The sequence below is a fragment of the Notolabrus celidotus genome, chromosome 5, assembly GCF_009762535.1.
Source record: "Notolabrus celidotus isolate fNotCel1 chromosome 5, fNotCel1.pri, whole genome shotgun sequence".
Taxonomy (NCBI): Eukaryota; Metazoa; Chordata; class Actinopteri; order Labriformes; family Labridae; genus Notolabrus; species Notolabrus celidotus.
The window spans coordinates 28,339,837-28,358,381 of NC_048276.1; the positions used below are offsets into that span (position 1 = coordinate 28,339,837).

Below are 18,545 nucleotides of genomic sequence, written 5' to 3' on the forward strand. Positions count from 1 at the left end.
GTATTGATTATTTTCTCTTAAATGTTTTTTTATTGCTTTCTTTGTCAGTGGTGAAAAAAAAGAATGATGGATTCAGTATTTAAAAAACATTATATTCTATATATTCCATTATATACTTTTCAAAACATTTTCCTCAGCAGAGATTCACAGTGAGTGATATGTTTGACTGTTAAACTAAAGCAGGTGAGATTTTACTTACTCATGTCTGGGATAAAATCACTGAAGAGATTAGAGGTACCACTTTGTCCACAGGGGGCGCAAAAATCAATGCAGAAGAAGAGTTCCTCATAGGAGCATTCACTGAAATGAATGTACAGAAGTTTTTTAAGCATTATGTGGTTAAATCCGATGCTCTGTTAATGTCCTGACCTAAGACATTACAAAATTTTTGGGTCAAAGGATTTATAGGAGAAAATACTCCTCTATAGTTTGGCAGATAACTAGACATAAAGAGAAAGTAGTTGGCCAAACAAATGGAGCAAAATAGAACAATAACAACAATAATTATAATGATAATAGTAATATAAATAACATAATAATGATGATGATGATAATAATATTATATTTTATATTATTGTATATAAACAGTTAAGGCCAAAATTATTCATACCCTGGCAAATTTTGTCTTAAAGTTACTTTTATACAACCAGTAAATTTTTTCTTGATTGGAAATGACACAGGCGTCTCCCAGAAGGCAATAAGACGATGTACAAGAGGCTTCATTGTGGAAATGTATTTATTCACATTTGAACAAAAAGTGGCATGTCCAAAATTATTCATGCCCTTCTCAATAATCAATAGAAAAGCCTTTATTGGCTATATACAGCAATCAAACGGTTCCTATAATTGCTGACCAGCATTTTGCATATCTCCACTGGTATTTTTGCCCCTTCATCTTTAGCAATGAGCTCCAACTCTTTCAGGTTGGAGGGTCTCCTTGCAATCACCCTGATCTTTAGCTCCCTCCTTAGATTCTCAATTGGATTCAAGTCAGGACTCTGGCTGGGCCACTGCAAAACGTTCATCTTTTTGTCTGCTAACCATTTCTTCACCACTTTTGCTGTGTGTTTTTGGGACGTTGTCGTGCTGAAATGTCCACTGGGGCCCAAGGCCAGGCTTCTCTGCAGACTGCTTGATGTTGTTGTTGAGAACCTTGATGTATTGTGCTTTTTTCAAGGTGCCGTTTACTGTGATTAGGTTCCCTGGTCCATTGGCTGATAAACACCCCCAAACCATTAGGTTCCCACCCCCATGTTTGACAGTGGGGATGGTGTTCTTAGGATTGAAGGCTTCTCCTTTTTTACGCCATATGAAGGATACATCATTGTGGCAAAACAATACAATTTTTGTTTCATCTGACCATAAAATGAAGACCACAAGTCTTTTCTTTGTTCAGATGAGCATTTGCAAAGGTCAAGCGGGCTTTTGTGCGCCTTATCTGGAGAAGTGACGTCCTCCTAGGTGTGCGTCCGTGGAACCAAGCAGTGTACAGTGTCCGTTGGACTGTCTGCCTTAAGACATTGCCATCAGCAGAGCCCAGATTCACCAGGATGATCTTGGTGTGATCTTGGATTCTTTTTTCACCTCTCTCACTATCCTCCTGGCCAGCACAGGTGTCACTTTTGGCTACCGACCACGTCCTCTGAGATTTTCCACAGTGTGGAACGTCTTGTATTTTTTAATAATACTTTGCACTGTAGCCACTGGAACTTGAAAACATTTAGATATGGCCTTATAGCCCTTTCCTGACTTGTGAGCATCCACAATGTGCAACCGCAGGTCCTCTGAGAGCTCCTTTGTCTTAGCCATGACTGTCCACAAACCAACTGCAGAGAGCTGCTGTTTTTCACCTGTTGAGTTCATTAAAAAAGCTGTTCCCAATGAATCAAGGTCATTAGGATACTTTAGAACAGCTTGGACTATTTTGAATGGTATAGAACTTTGGATCTCCCCACAGACTGTGACAGTTTGCAAAGGGTATGAATAACTTTAGACATGCCACTTTTTGTTCAAATGTGAATATAGCTGAGAAATATTTTTTTCCACAATGATGCCTCTTGTACATTGTCTTATTACCTTTTGGGAGACGCCTGTGTCATTTCCAATCAGAAAAATCTTGGTGGTTGAATAAAAGTAACTTTAAGTCAAAATTTGCCTGGGGTATGAATAATTTCGGGCTTAACTGTACATGTATATAACACACACACATATAAATATTATGTAGAGAGAGAGAGAGAGAGAGAGAGAGAGAGAGAGAGAGAGAGAGAGAGAGAGAGAGAGAGAGAGAAGATAGTCAGACCCACATGGTAACCTCACAGATTGGATTGCACACAGACCAATGTGGACATCTGACTCTGACCACCTTAGAGGTCAGTTCTCTATCTGTTCTCAGGGTGCACTGAGCTGTGTTCACTGTTATAAAGCACAACAGGCTTCAAACTGCCTCACAAAGACCCAAGGATGAGAGTCTGAGGATGAAGCCTTCTGTAAAATCAGAATCTTCAATAATCTGTAATTTCTTACTTCTCTTGGACAGCGTTGAGTGTTTAATATGAAGAATTTATATTTGTACTGATCTAAAAGAAAAGCAGGTTTTGTTGTATTCTCTGAGCGAGGGGTTAAACCTGCGCTGTGGCTCGGCCTCGTGACATCTCCTCTCCAGCTGAGGATCAGAGCTGAAAAGGTGAGTTAAAAGGCAAGTTGGTGTTTAAAACTGGACTCACAGTTCAGGGCTGAATGGAGGATTTTCACAGCTGGCTCGGCTCCATCTGACAGTGTTACATGAGGCTCCTACCTGGAAGAGAAGGATGCTTAAGGAGAAAACCTGGCAGGCGCCTGCTGTGTGTAAATCTGTTTCTGGATAATCTGTTTGATCCTCTGATACCCCCACATCCAGCCTCACCGCTGCCCAAAATATAACAGATCAACAAAAGCAGGATGCCGCTTTAGGAAACGTACAGGTGTACTACAGGACCTCTGAAGTAACACGAGTCAACTGACCGGATCGTTACCACGGAGAGGCACAGACACTGACCCACTGAGCCAAAAACAGGCTCTTATTGTGACAAGGTCAGGGGCCACAGAGTAATGAAAGGAGAGAAGAACCGTATGTGTTATAAATACAACACTAAAAAGTACAACTCCCAGAGATTCTGTACTTTACAAAAGCACAAACTTACCGAGAAGATTTCTGACAGGAGAAACAGGATGTGAATTCAAAAACCTGAACAAAAGTCTAAATCAAACACGAAACCTGAAATGTGCTAAAGAGAACAACAAAAACAAATTGTTAACAGCAAACAGAACCAAATATTTACATGTAACATTTCAAAAATTAAAGACATGAATTTTATATATTTGACATCAGAGGGAGGGCTTCAGATCAGCAGTGATTTAACCTGCTGGCAGGATGAGCTGTTCAGATTAACAAACCCTGGCATTATTTCTGAGAAAAGCTGGTTCTGGTTTCAGGTGTTGGGGGAGTATTTAAATAATCTATTTATTAGAAAGGTCACTGCTTCAAGAGGTCAGCTGTCAACATCTAGTTTCATCTAAAATATGCTTCTATAAACTTAACTTCGACACTTGTTTATCACAAAATAGTTCATCAACTCTCTCAGAATCTTGTTTACTGATCATATGATTTGATAGCAATCTATTTCATTAATATACTTAAAACCCCAATCCCAAATAATGTAGGACACTGTTTAAAATGTTTATAGAGAATTTGATAGTTTGAAATCATTTACAGTCTATATTTAATAGAAAGCACAATTTGTTGCCAGCAACACATTTCAGTCGCTAAAGATGTTTATCTTCATGTTACATCAGCTACCTTTCACAGATCTTCCTGAAAAATGCATTGTCTGGATGGCAGTATATGTTTCTCCTAAACCTGTATAAATTGTTCAGCATTAATGGAGCCTTTACAGATGTGTAAGCTAATCATGTCATGGACTCTTATGATCCCCATACCATCAGGGATGCTGGCTTTGAACTCTGAGCTGATAACAAGCCGGGTGGTCCCTCTCCTCTTTAGATTGGAGGACACAGCGTCCATGATTTCAAAAAGAATGTCAGAATTTGATTCATCAGACTACAGGACAGTCTTCCACTTCCCTTCATTCCATCTTAAACAGGCTCAGGTCCAGAGAAGTCTCCAGTGTTCTGAATCATGTTTGTCTATGGTTTCCTCTTAGCATGGTTCAGATTTAACCTGTGTTTGTGGATGCAGTGATGAACTGTGTTCCCAGACAATTGTTTTTTAAGTGATGTTGAGCCTATGCAGTGATTTCCAATAGAGTCATGTCTCTTTCTAATGCAGTGATTTCCAATACAGAGTCTTCTGTTTCTAATGCAGTGATTTCCACTACAGAGTCATGTTTGTTTTTAATGCTGTTTCTGTCTAATGGTGGATGCCTGTTTGGTCTTTGTGGATAACATAAATAATGTGCTGTAGAACTGCTCTTTAGTGTCCTAATATAACTTTTGTTATTACTTGAAAATTTCTAAATAAAAATGGATTGAGTAAGTTGATTAATCGATATCAGCTCTACACTTCAGTCACACAATGAGGAGTACACATTCTAATAATAAAAGTCTTATCTCATTTGCAGGTGGATAATTTGGCGCTGTCCTTATAAGGTTAATCTATGCAGGGATCTTGGTTATAAAACCTGTACACAGTGGTATAAATCTTGTCTCGGTGCTATTTTTAGATGACGATGCAGAAGTCTGGGTGTGTTGTGACCAAACAGGACAGAGCTGTGGGGAAACTGAGGGATGAGGCATGAGGGATGAGGCATACAAATAATCTGACTGAAACACAGTTTCTTACTCAGTCTGTAGTGAGGAATATCAGGTCTTATAGTGACCTGACTCGATTACTTCAACCTCAGCTCATGGCAGGGGGTAGACCACCAACTACTGTTCTCAGTAGTGTAGTGTGGTGTGTGTTTAGAAAGTGATGTCGCAGTTGTGTGTGGTTAAAAATGATCTTCCTCTTCCTCATAAAGCTCTCTCTCTGTAGGGATTCTTTCTGTAATGTTGTCAGACTCTTAGAATAACAACCTAAGCCTGTCGGGGACAAAAACAACAACTGTTAGTGGACCCACTTTGATCCATCAAGGATTATGTCGCAGATGTTACAGCCTGTTTATACTGAATAATCTACTCCATCTTTGAGCCTCTCTAAAATATTTACAGATATGATCCTGGTTTGAAAAATAACTCCACACAGGGCCTGACTCAGTGTCTCAGGATTGGTTGGTGGGCGTTGCCTGATTGGGAGTCCCAGCAGGGAATCTCTCCATCTGAACTTTGACAACCAGGTGAGTCTGTTATATAAGCATCGTGCATCCAGGGTCAGCCTCACTCCCTCTCCTCAACTGGATGGCTAAAGCCTCTTGGCTCGGCCTCTGGCAGCAGAACTCTACGGCAGGACGCTCTGATCTCATTAGGGAGTTATTTTAGGGTCCGGTTGCTTTTTACTGCAGGTCCTAAGAGGGTTAGAGAGTCCTGAGGTCTGATTTCTGGCTGCAGAGTCACTACAGCCTGGATGTCGGCTGGCTCCTGCTGCTGAAGCCTGCTGGCCTGGTCTGAGAGGCCAAGGATTTCAACTTTTAGACTATCTCAGACTCTTTTTGTCAGACGAATTCACCCAGCTCAGAGCACGGAGGATCCAAAGTACACTTGCTGGACTCTTCATTCGCAGGTTTGGTTTCTCTCCCTCAGTGAGGTGAACCCGTCTCCTGTCTCCTCTTGAGGTTTCTTTTTTGTGTCCTCGGTGCTCCTCTTGGACCGCACCAATGGGGAACCATGGCTCGAACCTGGACGACATCCTGGCGGAGGACATGCACCACTGGTACAACAAGTTCATGAGGGAGTCTCCCTCAGGCCTCATCACACTGTTTGAGCTGAAGGCCATCCTGGGCCTGAAGGGCATGAGCGAGAACGCCAACAGCTATGTGGACCAGGTCTTCTTCACCTTCGACATGGACGGGGTGAGTCTCACACAGAAACACACTCATACAGCGAGGGTGTGTAAAATATGATTATGATAAGGCTCTGACTCAAAGCTGACTAAATATCAAGAAAGAGAAAACTGTCAGAAAACTAGATCCAGTGTGAGCTTCACTGAAAACACACATTCAACTTTAAAGGTGTGTCTGATAGCAGCTTTAAAAAGATTCACAGTCTTTCTAACAGGTCCATGAAGCTGGATTCAAGAAACTTCAAACTGTTAAAAAGTGAAAAGTTGATCAAATAAAAAACATACAAACATTATATCTAAATAAAGAATACAAATAAGATTACATAAAGGTGCATCTCTGCATTCAGATACAGGAATCACATAGAAGGTAAAATAAACTTCATCTCAACTTAAACTCTGCTACATCTTAAAAACAGTTCAACTCATCAACATTTTCTCTGACAGAGCTCTCCTTATTTATTTTCAGCCTACATTTAATTCAATTTAAATTATAAATGTTTACTGCAATTGATTTATATAACAGCTGGAGTTATGCTTATGTAGTTTAAGTTGAACAAAAGTTATTTATGTAGTTGAAGAAAAAGTGCTATAAGTAGTTTTAGATTCACAGTAAAGGTGCTTTATGTAGATTAACGTTTTATGTACTTTTTGAGTTTCATGGTAAATCGATTTTATGTAGTTTCAGTTTCACAAACTCTCGATGAAGTTAAAGTTTCAAGTAATAGTACTTTGTGTAGAAGTTCTTTATGAAGTTGAAGTTTCTCGGTTATTCGATTCATGTAGCTCAAGTTTCAGAGTAAATATGATTTATATAGCCCAAGTTTCATGGTTAATATTATTGATGTAGCTCACGTTTCATAGTTAATATTATTGATGTAGCTCACGTTTCATAGTTAATATTATTCATGTAGCTCACGTTTCACAGTAAATGTGATTCATGTGGCTTAAGTTTCACAGTTAATATTATTCATGTAGCTCACGTTTATAGTTAATATTATTCATGTAGCTTAAGTTTCACAGTTAACATGATTCATGTGGCTCAAGCACTGACACTTTTACTAGGTACTGTGAATACTTTTCTAATTGTACTTTTACTTGAAAATAAGTGTTTTTACTTTGTTCAGTATTTATACTCAAGTAGAGGCTCTAAACATTATTTCCACCAGTGGAAGTGTAAATACTTGTTAATAAAGCTGTCAGGTAATGTAGAAAAAGGACAGTACAAAGAAGCATAACATGGAAGTATATGAGTAAAGTGAAAGTATCAGTACTTTGTAATCTGTGCTTTAGGACAGTACTTGAGTAAAAGTAGTTCTTCATCTTCCAGTTTTGGTCTTAGTTTTAGGCGTCCTTCTGCTCTGTTGATACAAATTTGTACTGTTCAAGTACAAATTTGGCAAAAGATAGCCACCTCTACTTTAGAATCAAAGATTAAAATATAATTTCAGATATGATTAGATTAAATTGAGCCATTGGTTTAGTTGTTTATATAAAAATCAAAGTGACCTAGGTGGTGTTCCAGCTGAGCAACGTGTCAAATTAAAACCAGAACAAAAAGTTTGAAGGTTCAGATGTAAGATGGTGAACTGTGTTTTTCAAAAGACCTTATAAGATGATGGTTTTAAAAAAAAGTCACAGTTTCTGAAGATCTCAGGTGTTCAGGCTGATCCAGCAGAATCCTGAATGAGGGTCTGAGCTCAAGCTGGGGTCTAAGCAAACACATATGGCCCTTTAAAAAGAATAACCCATCTTTATTTTGTGAAATAAAACTGACCTGACCAGATTTAACAGAAGCAGTTCCATGGTGTGAGTTTCTTTGTGATATAATGTGACGCCAGATCATTCAGAGTCACTGTAAACAGTACCAACATTATCAGAGATGGAAATATTTCCATGTGACGTCAGCAGTCTGAGATCTGACAGAAACAGGGAGGTTTATAATGTGAGGACTGTAATAGGAAGCTCAGTGCTCCTCGAAGTGAAAAAGGCTTCAGATACACCCTGAAACTATTAATACGAGATGGTGCTCCAGTTAAAGAGGCTATGGAAACTCCGTCTGAAGTAAGAACTCGTGTTAATCTAGCATTTTATCATTAATCCAACAAACCGTGAGGGTCGGAGGGTAAGGTCGGGTTCATATACATTAATGTTCAGCATGAACATGAGGAATAACTCCTGTCATCCACTAAACATTTAAGAACCAGACAAACTTTAAAAAGTAGACAACAGTGCAAAATGTAGTTTGGACATGTGCAAACCCTTTAACATTAACTCAGCAAAGAAATTAGCAAAATGTTTCACACTCAGTCAGTATAATGTTACATTTTCTGAATAAGCAGCTATTCTGAATGTGACACCGCATTGTCACCCTCGCTAGTCGGCACCAGAATTATCAGTCAGTTAAACGAGTTATCAATATGTTTATGATTGTAAGCCTGAAATGACTAGCTCTGGTTAATTTCTGCTGCCATAATGCTCTAAAGCTCTACTACCTGGATGTAAACAAGCACAGGTGACAGATGTCGTCTTGTATCGCTGTGTGGTTTGTCAGTATGTTGATCTAGTATATTAATGAATAAATCAATGTTAGAGCAGGATCCTAAAATATAATAAAACAAAAGTGAGGGTTAATCGAACAAGGTTAATTTGAGGAACAACTTTTTTTCAGAGAATACTCTTACTTTAAGATAATGTTGTTTTTTTTTTTTTTTTTTTTTTTTTTTTTTTTTTTTTTTTTTTTTTTTTTTTTTTTTTTTTTTTTGAATTTTGTGTGTTATTTTTTTGAATTTGTTTTATTTATTCTGTTTTAGTAGCAGAAGTTTTGATTCCTTGAAAATGTTAAAGTCAGCACACTTTGAGCTAAATTTAGTTTGGAATGAGTGAAATGTCTGTTTTTTGTTCCAGAAATCAAATGGTTAAAAATGAGGCCAAAGATGGCGGTCACAGCACTCTCTCTCACTCTCTTTCAATTGGCTTACAGAGTTTGCATGCTGGTTTGATCCATGCTGTGTGTGTTTATGGCAAGCTAAGTGGATTCAGATTTGGCGCTGAGGTTCAGGGAGGATGTTCTGAGAAGTGAATGAGCGGAAGGACACCTGAAGATCACCCTCAGACTTAAATGTTGGAGATTTTTTTATTGAAATGCAAAACAGATCCCACAGAGATCACACAAACCACCCACCAATCAATTAAAAGCACGTCTAATCAATCAGCCAATCAATGGAGTCAATCAAACTCTGGCATTAATCCGTCTGAGGAGCAATTGGTTTGAGCGTGGAGACAGACTACAACAAATTAATTAAAGAAAGGAGCTTAAACTGAGTGCACTCTGAAATCAGCTGATCCATAAAATGAAGCACCAGGTTTCTGTTTTTAGAGATTTTTATGGAGCCAGGGTCAAACCTGAAACTGTGACTGCTTCTTTATTATTTTCTGACATTCACAAAAAATGAGTTCCCCTTGTGTCCACTAGAGTGGACACAAGGTGAGTTGTGTCTGCAGTGAGTTGGTCCCCATAGAGCCCCATGTTAAAATGTTACAGCAGTAATAAACATGTTTATAGCCTGGTACGAAAACAGTTTGGGTCTCTATAGCTCATTCCTCTATTTATGACAACTGTACGGCTAAATTTATAAACAGCTCACCTGTTCACATTAGATTATTACCAGGCTGTGTTAAATACTTGATTCTGATTGATTGAAACCCCAAAACAATACTAATAAACACCAGGAACAACCTGATCACACACAACATATTAAATCAGTCTGCAGAAAGAAGAATAGAACAGAACAGATCAAAGCTGAATTGAATGGAATGGAACAGATCAAAGCTGAATAGGATGGAACAGATAAAAGCAGAATAGAATGGAATAGAACAGATCAAAGCTGAATAGGATGGAACAGATAAAAGCAGAATAGAATGGATGGAAACAGATCAAAGCAGAATGAATGGAATAGAACAGATCAAATCAGAATAGAATGGATAGGAACAGATAAAGCAGAATAGAATGGAATAGAACAGATCAAATCAGAATAGAATGGAATAGAACAGATAAAAGCAGAATAGAATGGAATAGAACAGATCAAAGCTGAATAGAATGGAATAGAACAGATCAAAGCTGAATAGAATGGAATGCTTCTGATTGATGAAAGCCAAATAAAAACGTTGATTAATTCTATACAGAAAAAGAGACACCAGGGATGACCATGACAAGTGTACGGGCGGAAATTATGTACAATTCATGTTTACATTAGATTAAGGATTAAAGGGAGATAGGATTAGGGGTGTGGCCTCTTTGAGTGACAGGTGGATGTGTTGTAGCCAGAAACCAAGATTCATTTGGGTGGCCTCAGCGCCACCTTTTTACCTGTTTCTATATCAGCAAGCAATTAGTTGGAGTCAGCATTTCCAATATGGCAACCTCAATCTTTGGGCTTCTTCAGAAACATATGGGTGACGTTACTGAGACTACAGACAGGTTGAGGACCAAAGGCAGGCCATAATACAGGACATGTTGACAAATCAACTCATATGTGCCGACAGCCAGCAGACGAACCAGAGTGTACTGAGACAAGGTTATAAAACATGGTCAGAAAGAGCCTTTGAGCTGAAAGATGTTATTTGTGTGTGTTATCTCTCTCATAGACTCACACTCCCATGACAGGATTAGGTGCTGAGGTTTTAATGTGTCTCAGGTTAAGTCACGCTGAAAGAAGCAGAAACAACCCTTCCCCATCCAGACGTTAGAGCTCCATTTAGACATTGGCATCAAACTGGGACACATTATTCCACAGCAGATAGCCTCAGCACTAACTCTGCAGCCACACAATAGGCTCCCTGAATTAGCTCCCTTTGTTGTGTAACGTATTTAAATCGGCTGCAGACGAACAAACAGAGAGCTCTGATGAAAGGAGATTAATGGGTGAGTTCAGTGTGACGGCGGAGTTTTATTTGGATGACCGTGATGGTCGTTTCATGGCTATGAAACGAAAGAAGGTTGAAATTTGTCTCTCTAAAAGAGAGAAACTTTAGAACAGATCCTTGTTCTGCACTTTATCCCAAAGTTTTCTTCCATTGAATAGAAACAAGTTGTCAGAAGTTTACTTTTAACCAGACAACAGTCGGCCTGAATAAAATAAAGACTAAACCTGGAGGACAGATGATTCTTTTTGATGTTTCTGTCTGAACATTAACACTCCTTACGTCCCTCACAACAGTTTAATGTCGCTGCTCTCTCTCTGCAGGACGGTTACATCGACTTTGTGGAGTACATCGCTGCCGTCAGTCTGATGCTTAAAGGAGAGATCAACCAGAAACTAAAGTGGTACTTCAAACTGTTCGACCAGGACGGCAACGGAAAGATTGACAGGGAAGAACTGGAGACCATCTTCTCGGTAAGACTTCATGACTAAAGTGAGGTGTCGGTCACATAAGAAAACAACCAGAGCAAGTCAGCGTCAAAAAGATCTAAAGTGCATTTTAAAACCAGCTGTCCAATGAGACTGAGAGAAAAACTTGTCAGTGTCTGAATCAGATTATCTAGAAGTCAAAGATCTGTTGACTTTAAAGGGGACATATCACTCTTTTTTCATCAATATATTGGTCTAAGAGGTCCCCAAAACATGTCTTTAAAGTTTATGCTCAAAAAAACACTTTGAAATCAGATTTTGGCATGCCTGAAAAGTCCTCTTCTTCATTCCTCATCAGAACACTCTGTTTTCCCTCTGACCACGCCCCCTCAGGAAGTGGATGTGCCTCGGCTCTCCAGCACGTTGATCTAATGTTTACATGTTGGCTGAATATACACGGCTGCTCAGAGATCGCGTTACTTCACCCCTGAATCTGATCCTGATGGAGAGGCGCCTGTAGCAGGACCTTTCTGAACGATTGGTCATTTAGTGTTTCTTGTTGTTTTATTTATCAGTATGTAGACGTGTGTCTTGGTACACAGCTACGAACATGTAGCTATGTGGCTATGCTAACTAGCGCTAGCACTTATCCATGATAAATAAAAATCATCCACTAGATCTTCAAATCTGCAGACGTGGGGAGTAAAACCGACCTCTGGCAGAAAGGCAGCAGGACCTTTCTGAAGGATTGGTCACAGATTTAGTGTTTCTTGTTGTTTTATTTGTCAGTATGTCGACGTGTGTCTTGGTACACAGCTACAGCTACAGCTAGGACATGTAGCTATGTAGCTATGCTAACTAGCGCTAGCACTTATCCATGACAAATAAAAATTATCCACTAGATCTTCAAATCTGCAGACGTGGGGAGTAAAACCGACCTTTGTGTTTATTAAGACAGCCTACAACTAGCATGCCTCCCTCCTAAGCTCCTTGTTAGCACACATGTGTGCAGGTAATGAAAAACGGGGGAGGGATTCAGTATTATTTTATACAGTCTATGGGCTGAACAAGCTCCGAGCTCTGACTCCGTGACAGACCGGATATTGTTGTTACGAAACAAAACACGGAAGTCTGAAACGGCTCGTTTCACACACATTTACAGAAAGGTGGAGAAATCAAAACAGGGGCAGAATGGATTTTTTCATTCTCGGGGGGTTGTAGACATGCCAGGGACACATATTTCAGATAGAGAACCATTAAAAAGTCCATTTTGCATGATATGTCACCTTTAAAGCTGCTGGTGTTTGAGTATTTCTGGTTTTAACTAGAAAGGAAACAGAGTGACAATTTTTTTCAGAGTGAAAATTAAAACCATTAAGATCTGACTTCAGTACTTTACTCACTAGTTTTGGTTTGCAGAGCTCATATATGTCTCTCAGAGGTTCTTGAACTCTTCATGGAGACAGTGACAGAGATGTTCTTTGTCTTTTTATGGACTTTTCTTACGTTCGACCCCATCTCCCACAGGTTATGAACATCAATCACTGAACTGTCATCTGTTAATGTTCACAATGATCCCGCCACTCTGTGCATGCAGCATTGTGTTGATGAAACAAACAGAGGTTATAGGGTAGCACACTGAGGAGACAGAGTCAGTGAAAGTCAGCCTCCCCATTCCCTGTGGTGATAGAAAGCTGTACAAACAGAGAGGGTTATTTCTTATGGACAGAGTTTTGATGGCTTACATGACATCCTGATGAGGCTGAAGAAATCAGGAGGACAAACAGGAGGTTTGAAGAAGCTAACAATGAAGAGCGTTTAACAGAATTGGAGAGAATCTTCTGTGAATCAGCAGGATTGAGGCTGCTGCTGAGAACTGGGCTGGATTAACTCTGAAATTAGACAAGTGTTAATCTGCTGAATAGGCTCAATCTCAGGCTCACAGGAAGCTCAGTGAAGTGGGTCAAGAGACTCCAACCCAGTTAGGCTGGGTGGGAAACCAGTATGAAAGGTGTGAGGGGCTCCAGGCTGCTGTGAGAAGTGTATGACGCTGTGTACTTCAGAAAAGAAATGAACAAACTGTTTTTAAATACTGCAGATTATCCAGCTTTGAATAAACGTGACAGAAGAAGGAAATAAAAAAAAAAGTAGGAATGAAAAAGACAAAATTAAACTTTACGTCCAGGTAAATAAACAAGCTCAGTGCAAAACATTCAATCAAAAGTTACTTTGCAATCCTTTACTTTTCTAATTCAAGTTTCAGAATAAATAAATAAGCCCAAGTGTTATTTCCAAGCTTCTGCACATTGTTTCTCTCCTATGTGCAAGGTTTTTATTTGTTTGTCTCCCTCTACAGGCCATCCAGGACATCACACGGAACCGAGACATCGACCCAGAGGAGATCGTCTCGCTCATATTTGAGAGGATTGACGTAAAGGGCGAAGGTACGGCTAGATAGCGCTCATACTGTAACACTGCTAATACTGCTAGTACACAGAAACTCAGTAGTAGTTGCAGAGCTTTCCATGGGCAACATTCACAACCCAGACCACTCTCACATTAATTTAGAGTTCATCTTCAGAACTACATGTGGGGCTTGTTGTTTCTTAGCATGCTAAACACAATATGGTTACCACAGCTAACAAGCTAACAATTCTTCCAAGTGCTCCTTGTTCAGTCCAAAAGTTTTATAATCCAGTCATAATGACTGAGCTATTATTGGAGACTAAGTGGCAGCCAAATGAATGCCTTTACCTCTTCAAATGTCCTAAAAAGGCCACCATACAAGGACAACACCTTTCCTCTCGTGTCCCTATTAAAAAATAACTTGCATAAGCCTTGCATACACATGGTTCCTAAGGGCCTGATTTGCTAAGATTGCACATAAAGAGAACTAAATTGCATGTTCATTCCAACATATTATGACTTTGGTTGGCATATTGCAGGTGATCAACTAAGAAAACAAATGTAAATGCACATCGTTGGTAGTTATTGGTTAGTGTGCACATTTGTTTGCAATTTGTTTTCCCCCACAAACATTTTTAGAAATAAGGCCCACTCAACCCTTAAAAAAATCAAACTGAAGTCAGAGAAGCCTCAAAGTTCAGTTTGAGATTCTCCCAAAACAGCTGAAAATCTCCAAAAAAACATACATATGCAGGTTAAACTGTTTTTAGAATAAGATTTTGTCACTGATGCCCACATTAGCCTAGCATTAATCTTTGATGTTTTACGGACTTTCATATTTCAAACACCAAAAGTTCAGTTTTTGATCATCCCAAAGCAACTTAAAGTCTGTAGAAAACAGTCGTACGCAGATGATACTATTCTTTACACTTGGGAACCCATCGGCTTTAAACTATGCATAACTCTTAGCCTTATTATATCCAAGGCAGATGAGTCAGACAGTCTCTAGTGGACACTTCATGAACTGCAGTTTCTGAAACTTCCACACTGGCTTCAACTTAAAATAATGTAAAATACACATTTTGGCGCCACAAGCTGGTATTCAAGGAAACAAACTAGTCTATAGGCTCTTTAATGTAAAGTTAAAGCTGTGTTTGAGAAGTGGTGATTGGTAGTGTTCTGATTTGTGTCCACAAATGAACCCTGTAATGACCTCTGAACTCTCCTCCGACCAGGTGAGTTGACCCTGGAAGAATTCATCGAGGGAGCAAAAGATCACGAAGACATCATGGACATGCTGAAGAAGATGATGGACCTGACGCCTGTGTTAGTGATCATCGTAGAGGGCCGGGCGGGATGAGAGTGAACCGGGACAACAAAGACTGATGAAAGCAGAAATCCTCCGATCTCAAATCCCCCAAAAGTAAGAAATTGTTCAAACCAGCTCCAACTCCACGTCAGACAAAGAGACAAGACCTGTCTTCTTGGAGGCACCTCATATTCTGTTGTCGTGGGATACAAACGGATGTTGGAAATGTAAAACTGAACTTTGCACTGTGATTGGCTGTCCGGACTCCTGAACTGATTTTTGACAAAGATATCTTCGATGAAGACTTTTGATGATTCTTTTCCCAGCGGCCACTTTGAATTTCCAGCAGGTCAACAATACCCAATACCAAAAATCTGTTTTCCACCTCAGGGTTAGAAATCATCCACACACACAAAGATTATGATGTTTAACTTAATTTTGATCCAAGATATCAGTCCAGTTCAGAGGTACCGTATTTGTCCAGGGCTGGGTGTCGAACCTCATGTTTTGGTAAAGTGAAGCTGTTTGTTGTATGAGTTATTGCTCTCATGCTATGTTAAAACCTATTATGAATGTGGAGAAGCCAAAGAATGATCTGTAAAAGTATAATTTACCTGCTGAAATGTACTGACAGCACCGGTTGTCATTAACGTCCGAACTGCAGCAATGATTCATGGGAGGTGAACACTTTCCTGACCTGACAGTTTTGTTATTTTCAGACTGTAGCTCAGTCACACCGGGGTCGTGTAGAACTGCTTCTGTTTAGACATTTCAAACTGGAGAAGTTTCTGTTTAACTGAAGTGATGCTTTGTAGAAATCCACATCAAAGACTAGAACGAAAAACCAGATACCCAGCCCTGAATCTGCATCCTGACTTCGAAGGAAATGAGTCCAGAATCATGTCAAAGACTGGTAGAGTATTTTGTGGAGCCACGGTTTATATGCTCAAATTTCTGTTCTTGCTTTACATAAAATTTTAGATTCAAGAGGTTCAATCGACGGCCCGGCCACAAACTAGAGGAAGAACCTTTACGAATTTAGGGCTCTGGACTCTCTGGCATGGTCTCGTACCCTTTAGACTCATTTCTGCTTCCTTTACATGTGAATTAGATACGCTTGACGTAAACATCCCCACCCACGCACTCCCACACACCCTTTATGGTTGGATGGACGTTAAAAATTACATCCACTAGAGGGCACCTTGAACAATCTGGTCTGGCATGACCCTCCACTTCTCCTCAGCTGCCCTCCAGCTAACATTCAATCTCTGTCCAGCTGTGCTGCTGAGGTAACATCATATACGTGTTTATAGTTTCTAATCAGCTCACTCAATCTGTCCTCAGAAAGATCCCCTATTCTCCAGAGCACTCTTCTTCGTGGTGTTTTGCTGATCTTGCTTGAACTGTTAGTGATACTGCTCCACACTGCCCCCAACGATTTCTGGTGGTACTGCATCATTTGGTCCATACCTGTAGGCTTCCAGAAAGCATGCAGAAATACGGTCCAAGATACACCAAAGATGGTCTCACAGCATTTGATTGCCCAGAGGTCAAATGTGAACATCTCCCATTGGCTCTTCCTTTAGTTTGCCACACAGAGGTTTTTAATCTATCAGGCTGTCTGAGAGCCAAAGGTGTGGAAAAGTCACAACACAGCAGGAAAAGCAATGAACCAGAGTTTTTGGTAGACTTGTTCTGATAACAACAGCAGTATTGTTCTGATGCTGACCTGAATCCAGTCTCTGGTATGAGTGACTACACCAGTTCAAACACTGATCATTAACTGAAGCTTCTGGTCCAATGAAAATGGTTTGTTTCTTCTTTTCAGTATCAGAAACCGAAAGAGCATCAACCAGCAACGATTGTTTTAGAGTAGGAAGATCAACAGAATGCTGCTGACGGCTAATGAAAGCTATCAAAATGTTTGCAATCTGTTTTCTTGACCCTCTATTTTAGATTTTTTTTAATTTAGCGCTAAGATGAAAACCAAGAGTGAAAAAACAAAGGATATTCAGTTTACAATCACAGGAAATCAGCAAATTTCAAAGACTACATCCATAATGGACGTAGTCTCTGTGACGACACACACTTGTTTCTAAAGTGGAGTTATGAAACCCAACGATGGCAGTCGCCTTATTGGGAATGCTAACTCAACTTAACTTTTGGTCGACTAAGCAAGAAGTAAAGAGGCCGGCCTAAAGCCTCCTGGCTAACAGCTACAGAGCACCGACCTGTCAGTCAAATCAGCCATGCCCCTAATGATTCAAATCTCATAACATTAATATCTTCTAAACTGCTGAGATATGAAAAACATTTCCTCCTGCAGTTTGTATTTCTGCTGTTTGGTTGAACACTTTAACATGGGTGTCAATGAGGATGCCTTGGCTTTTAGAGCCAGCCTCAATTGGACGCTGAAGGAACTGCAGGTTTTAGCATCCCCCCATTGGCTTCATTTTTTTAGATTGAAGCTTGGCAATTTTCCATTCTTACAGTGGAGAAGCAGGAATATGTTTTACACTAATCACTAATCACAGCATCACCAAAACAAACAGCTGATCACGAAAACAAACAGCTGATTACCAAAACAAACAGCTGATCACGAAAACAAACAGCTGACTACCAAAACAAACAGCTGATCGCCAAAACAAACAGCTGATCACCAAAACAAACAACTGATCACCAAAATAAACAGCTGATCACCAAAACAAACAACTGATCACCAAAACAAACAGCTGATCACCAAAACAAACAGCTGATCATCAAAGCAGACAGCTGACCATGAACAAGAAACAGCTGATGGTCAAAACAAACAGCCGATTGTTGATACAAATAGCTGATCACCAATACAAAAAGCTGATCACCAAAATAACAGCTGATCACCAAAACAAATAGCTGATCACCAAAACAAACAGCTGATCACCAAAACAAACAGCTGATCACCAAAACAAACAGCTGATCACCAAAACAAACAGCTGATCACCAAAAAAAAGCTGATGGTCAAAACAAACAGCTGATCATCAAAGCAGACAGCTGACCATGAACAAGAAACAGCTGATGGTCAAAAAAACAGCCGATTGTTGATACAAATCGCTGATCACCAATACAATCAGCTGATCACGAAAACAAACAGCTAATCATTGAATACTTTATCTTACACACATGCAGGATTTGGATAAATGAGGATTCTGTTTCACTCTTTAACATGCTGCACTTTGGCATATGCTGGTGTCTGTATGAACACTCTGTTAGAGTCTGGCTGTGTCAGTGAGAGCAAAGTATTCTAGGAGGGGGTCCTGCAGTGAGCTGGTCCTGATCCTCTTAATGCTGTCAAAGGTTGAGCAGCCTGAGCTGTAATGGAGCAGATGAAGCCTCTGTGTCTCAACAGCACAGACTTTTATTTTGTTAAGACAGGTTCAGCAGGGATAGGGAGGAAATATATACCAGAGGTTTGAGAAACTTTTTACTTAACACAAAAACTCAAACATGTTCT

The 18,545-nt window shown here is 39.7% G+C and overlaps 1 protein-coding gene across 1 annotated transcript; it reads left to right on the forward strand.

Moving 5' to 3' along the window:
* The first annotated feature begins 5,807 nt into the window (after window positions 1-5,807).
* guca1d (guanylate cyclase activator 1d) lies at window positions 5,808-15,748 on the forward strand. The gene is made up of 4 exons (XM_034683062.1): window positions 5,808-6,002; window positions 11,236-11,385; window positions 13,697-13,784; window positions 14,982-15,748. Exons 1-4 carry the CDS (start codon window positions 5,808-5,810, stop codon window positions 15,104-15,106), a joined length of 558 nt encoding a protein of 185 aa, XP_034538953.1. The 3' UTR covers window positions 15,107-15,748.
* Window positions 15,749-18,545: the final 2,797 nt, after the last annotated feature.

Coding starts and splice junctions, on each gene's coding strand:
- guca1d (XM_034683062.1), top strand. CDS start 5,808: ATGGGGAACCATGGCTCGAACCTGGACGACATCCTGGCGGAGGACATG. Junction 6,003..11,235: donor TCACCTTCGACATGGACGGG/GTGAGTCTCACA, acceptor CTCTCTCTGCAG/GACGGTTACATCGACTTTGT. Junction 13,785..14,981: donor GATTGACGTAAAGGGCGAAG/GTACGGCTAGAT, acceptor TCCTCCGACCAG/GTGAGTTGACCCTGGAAGAA.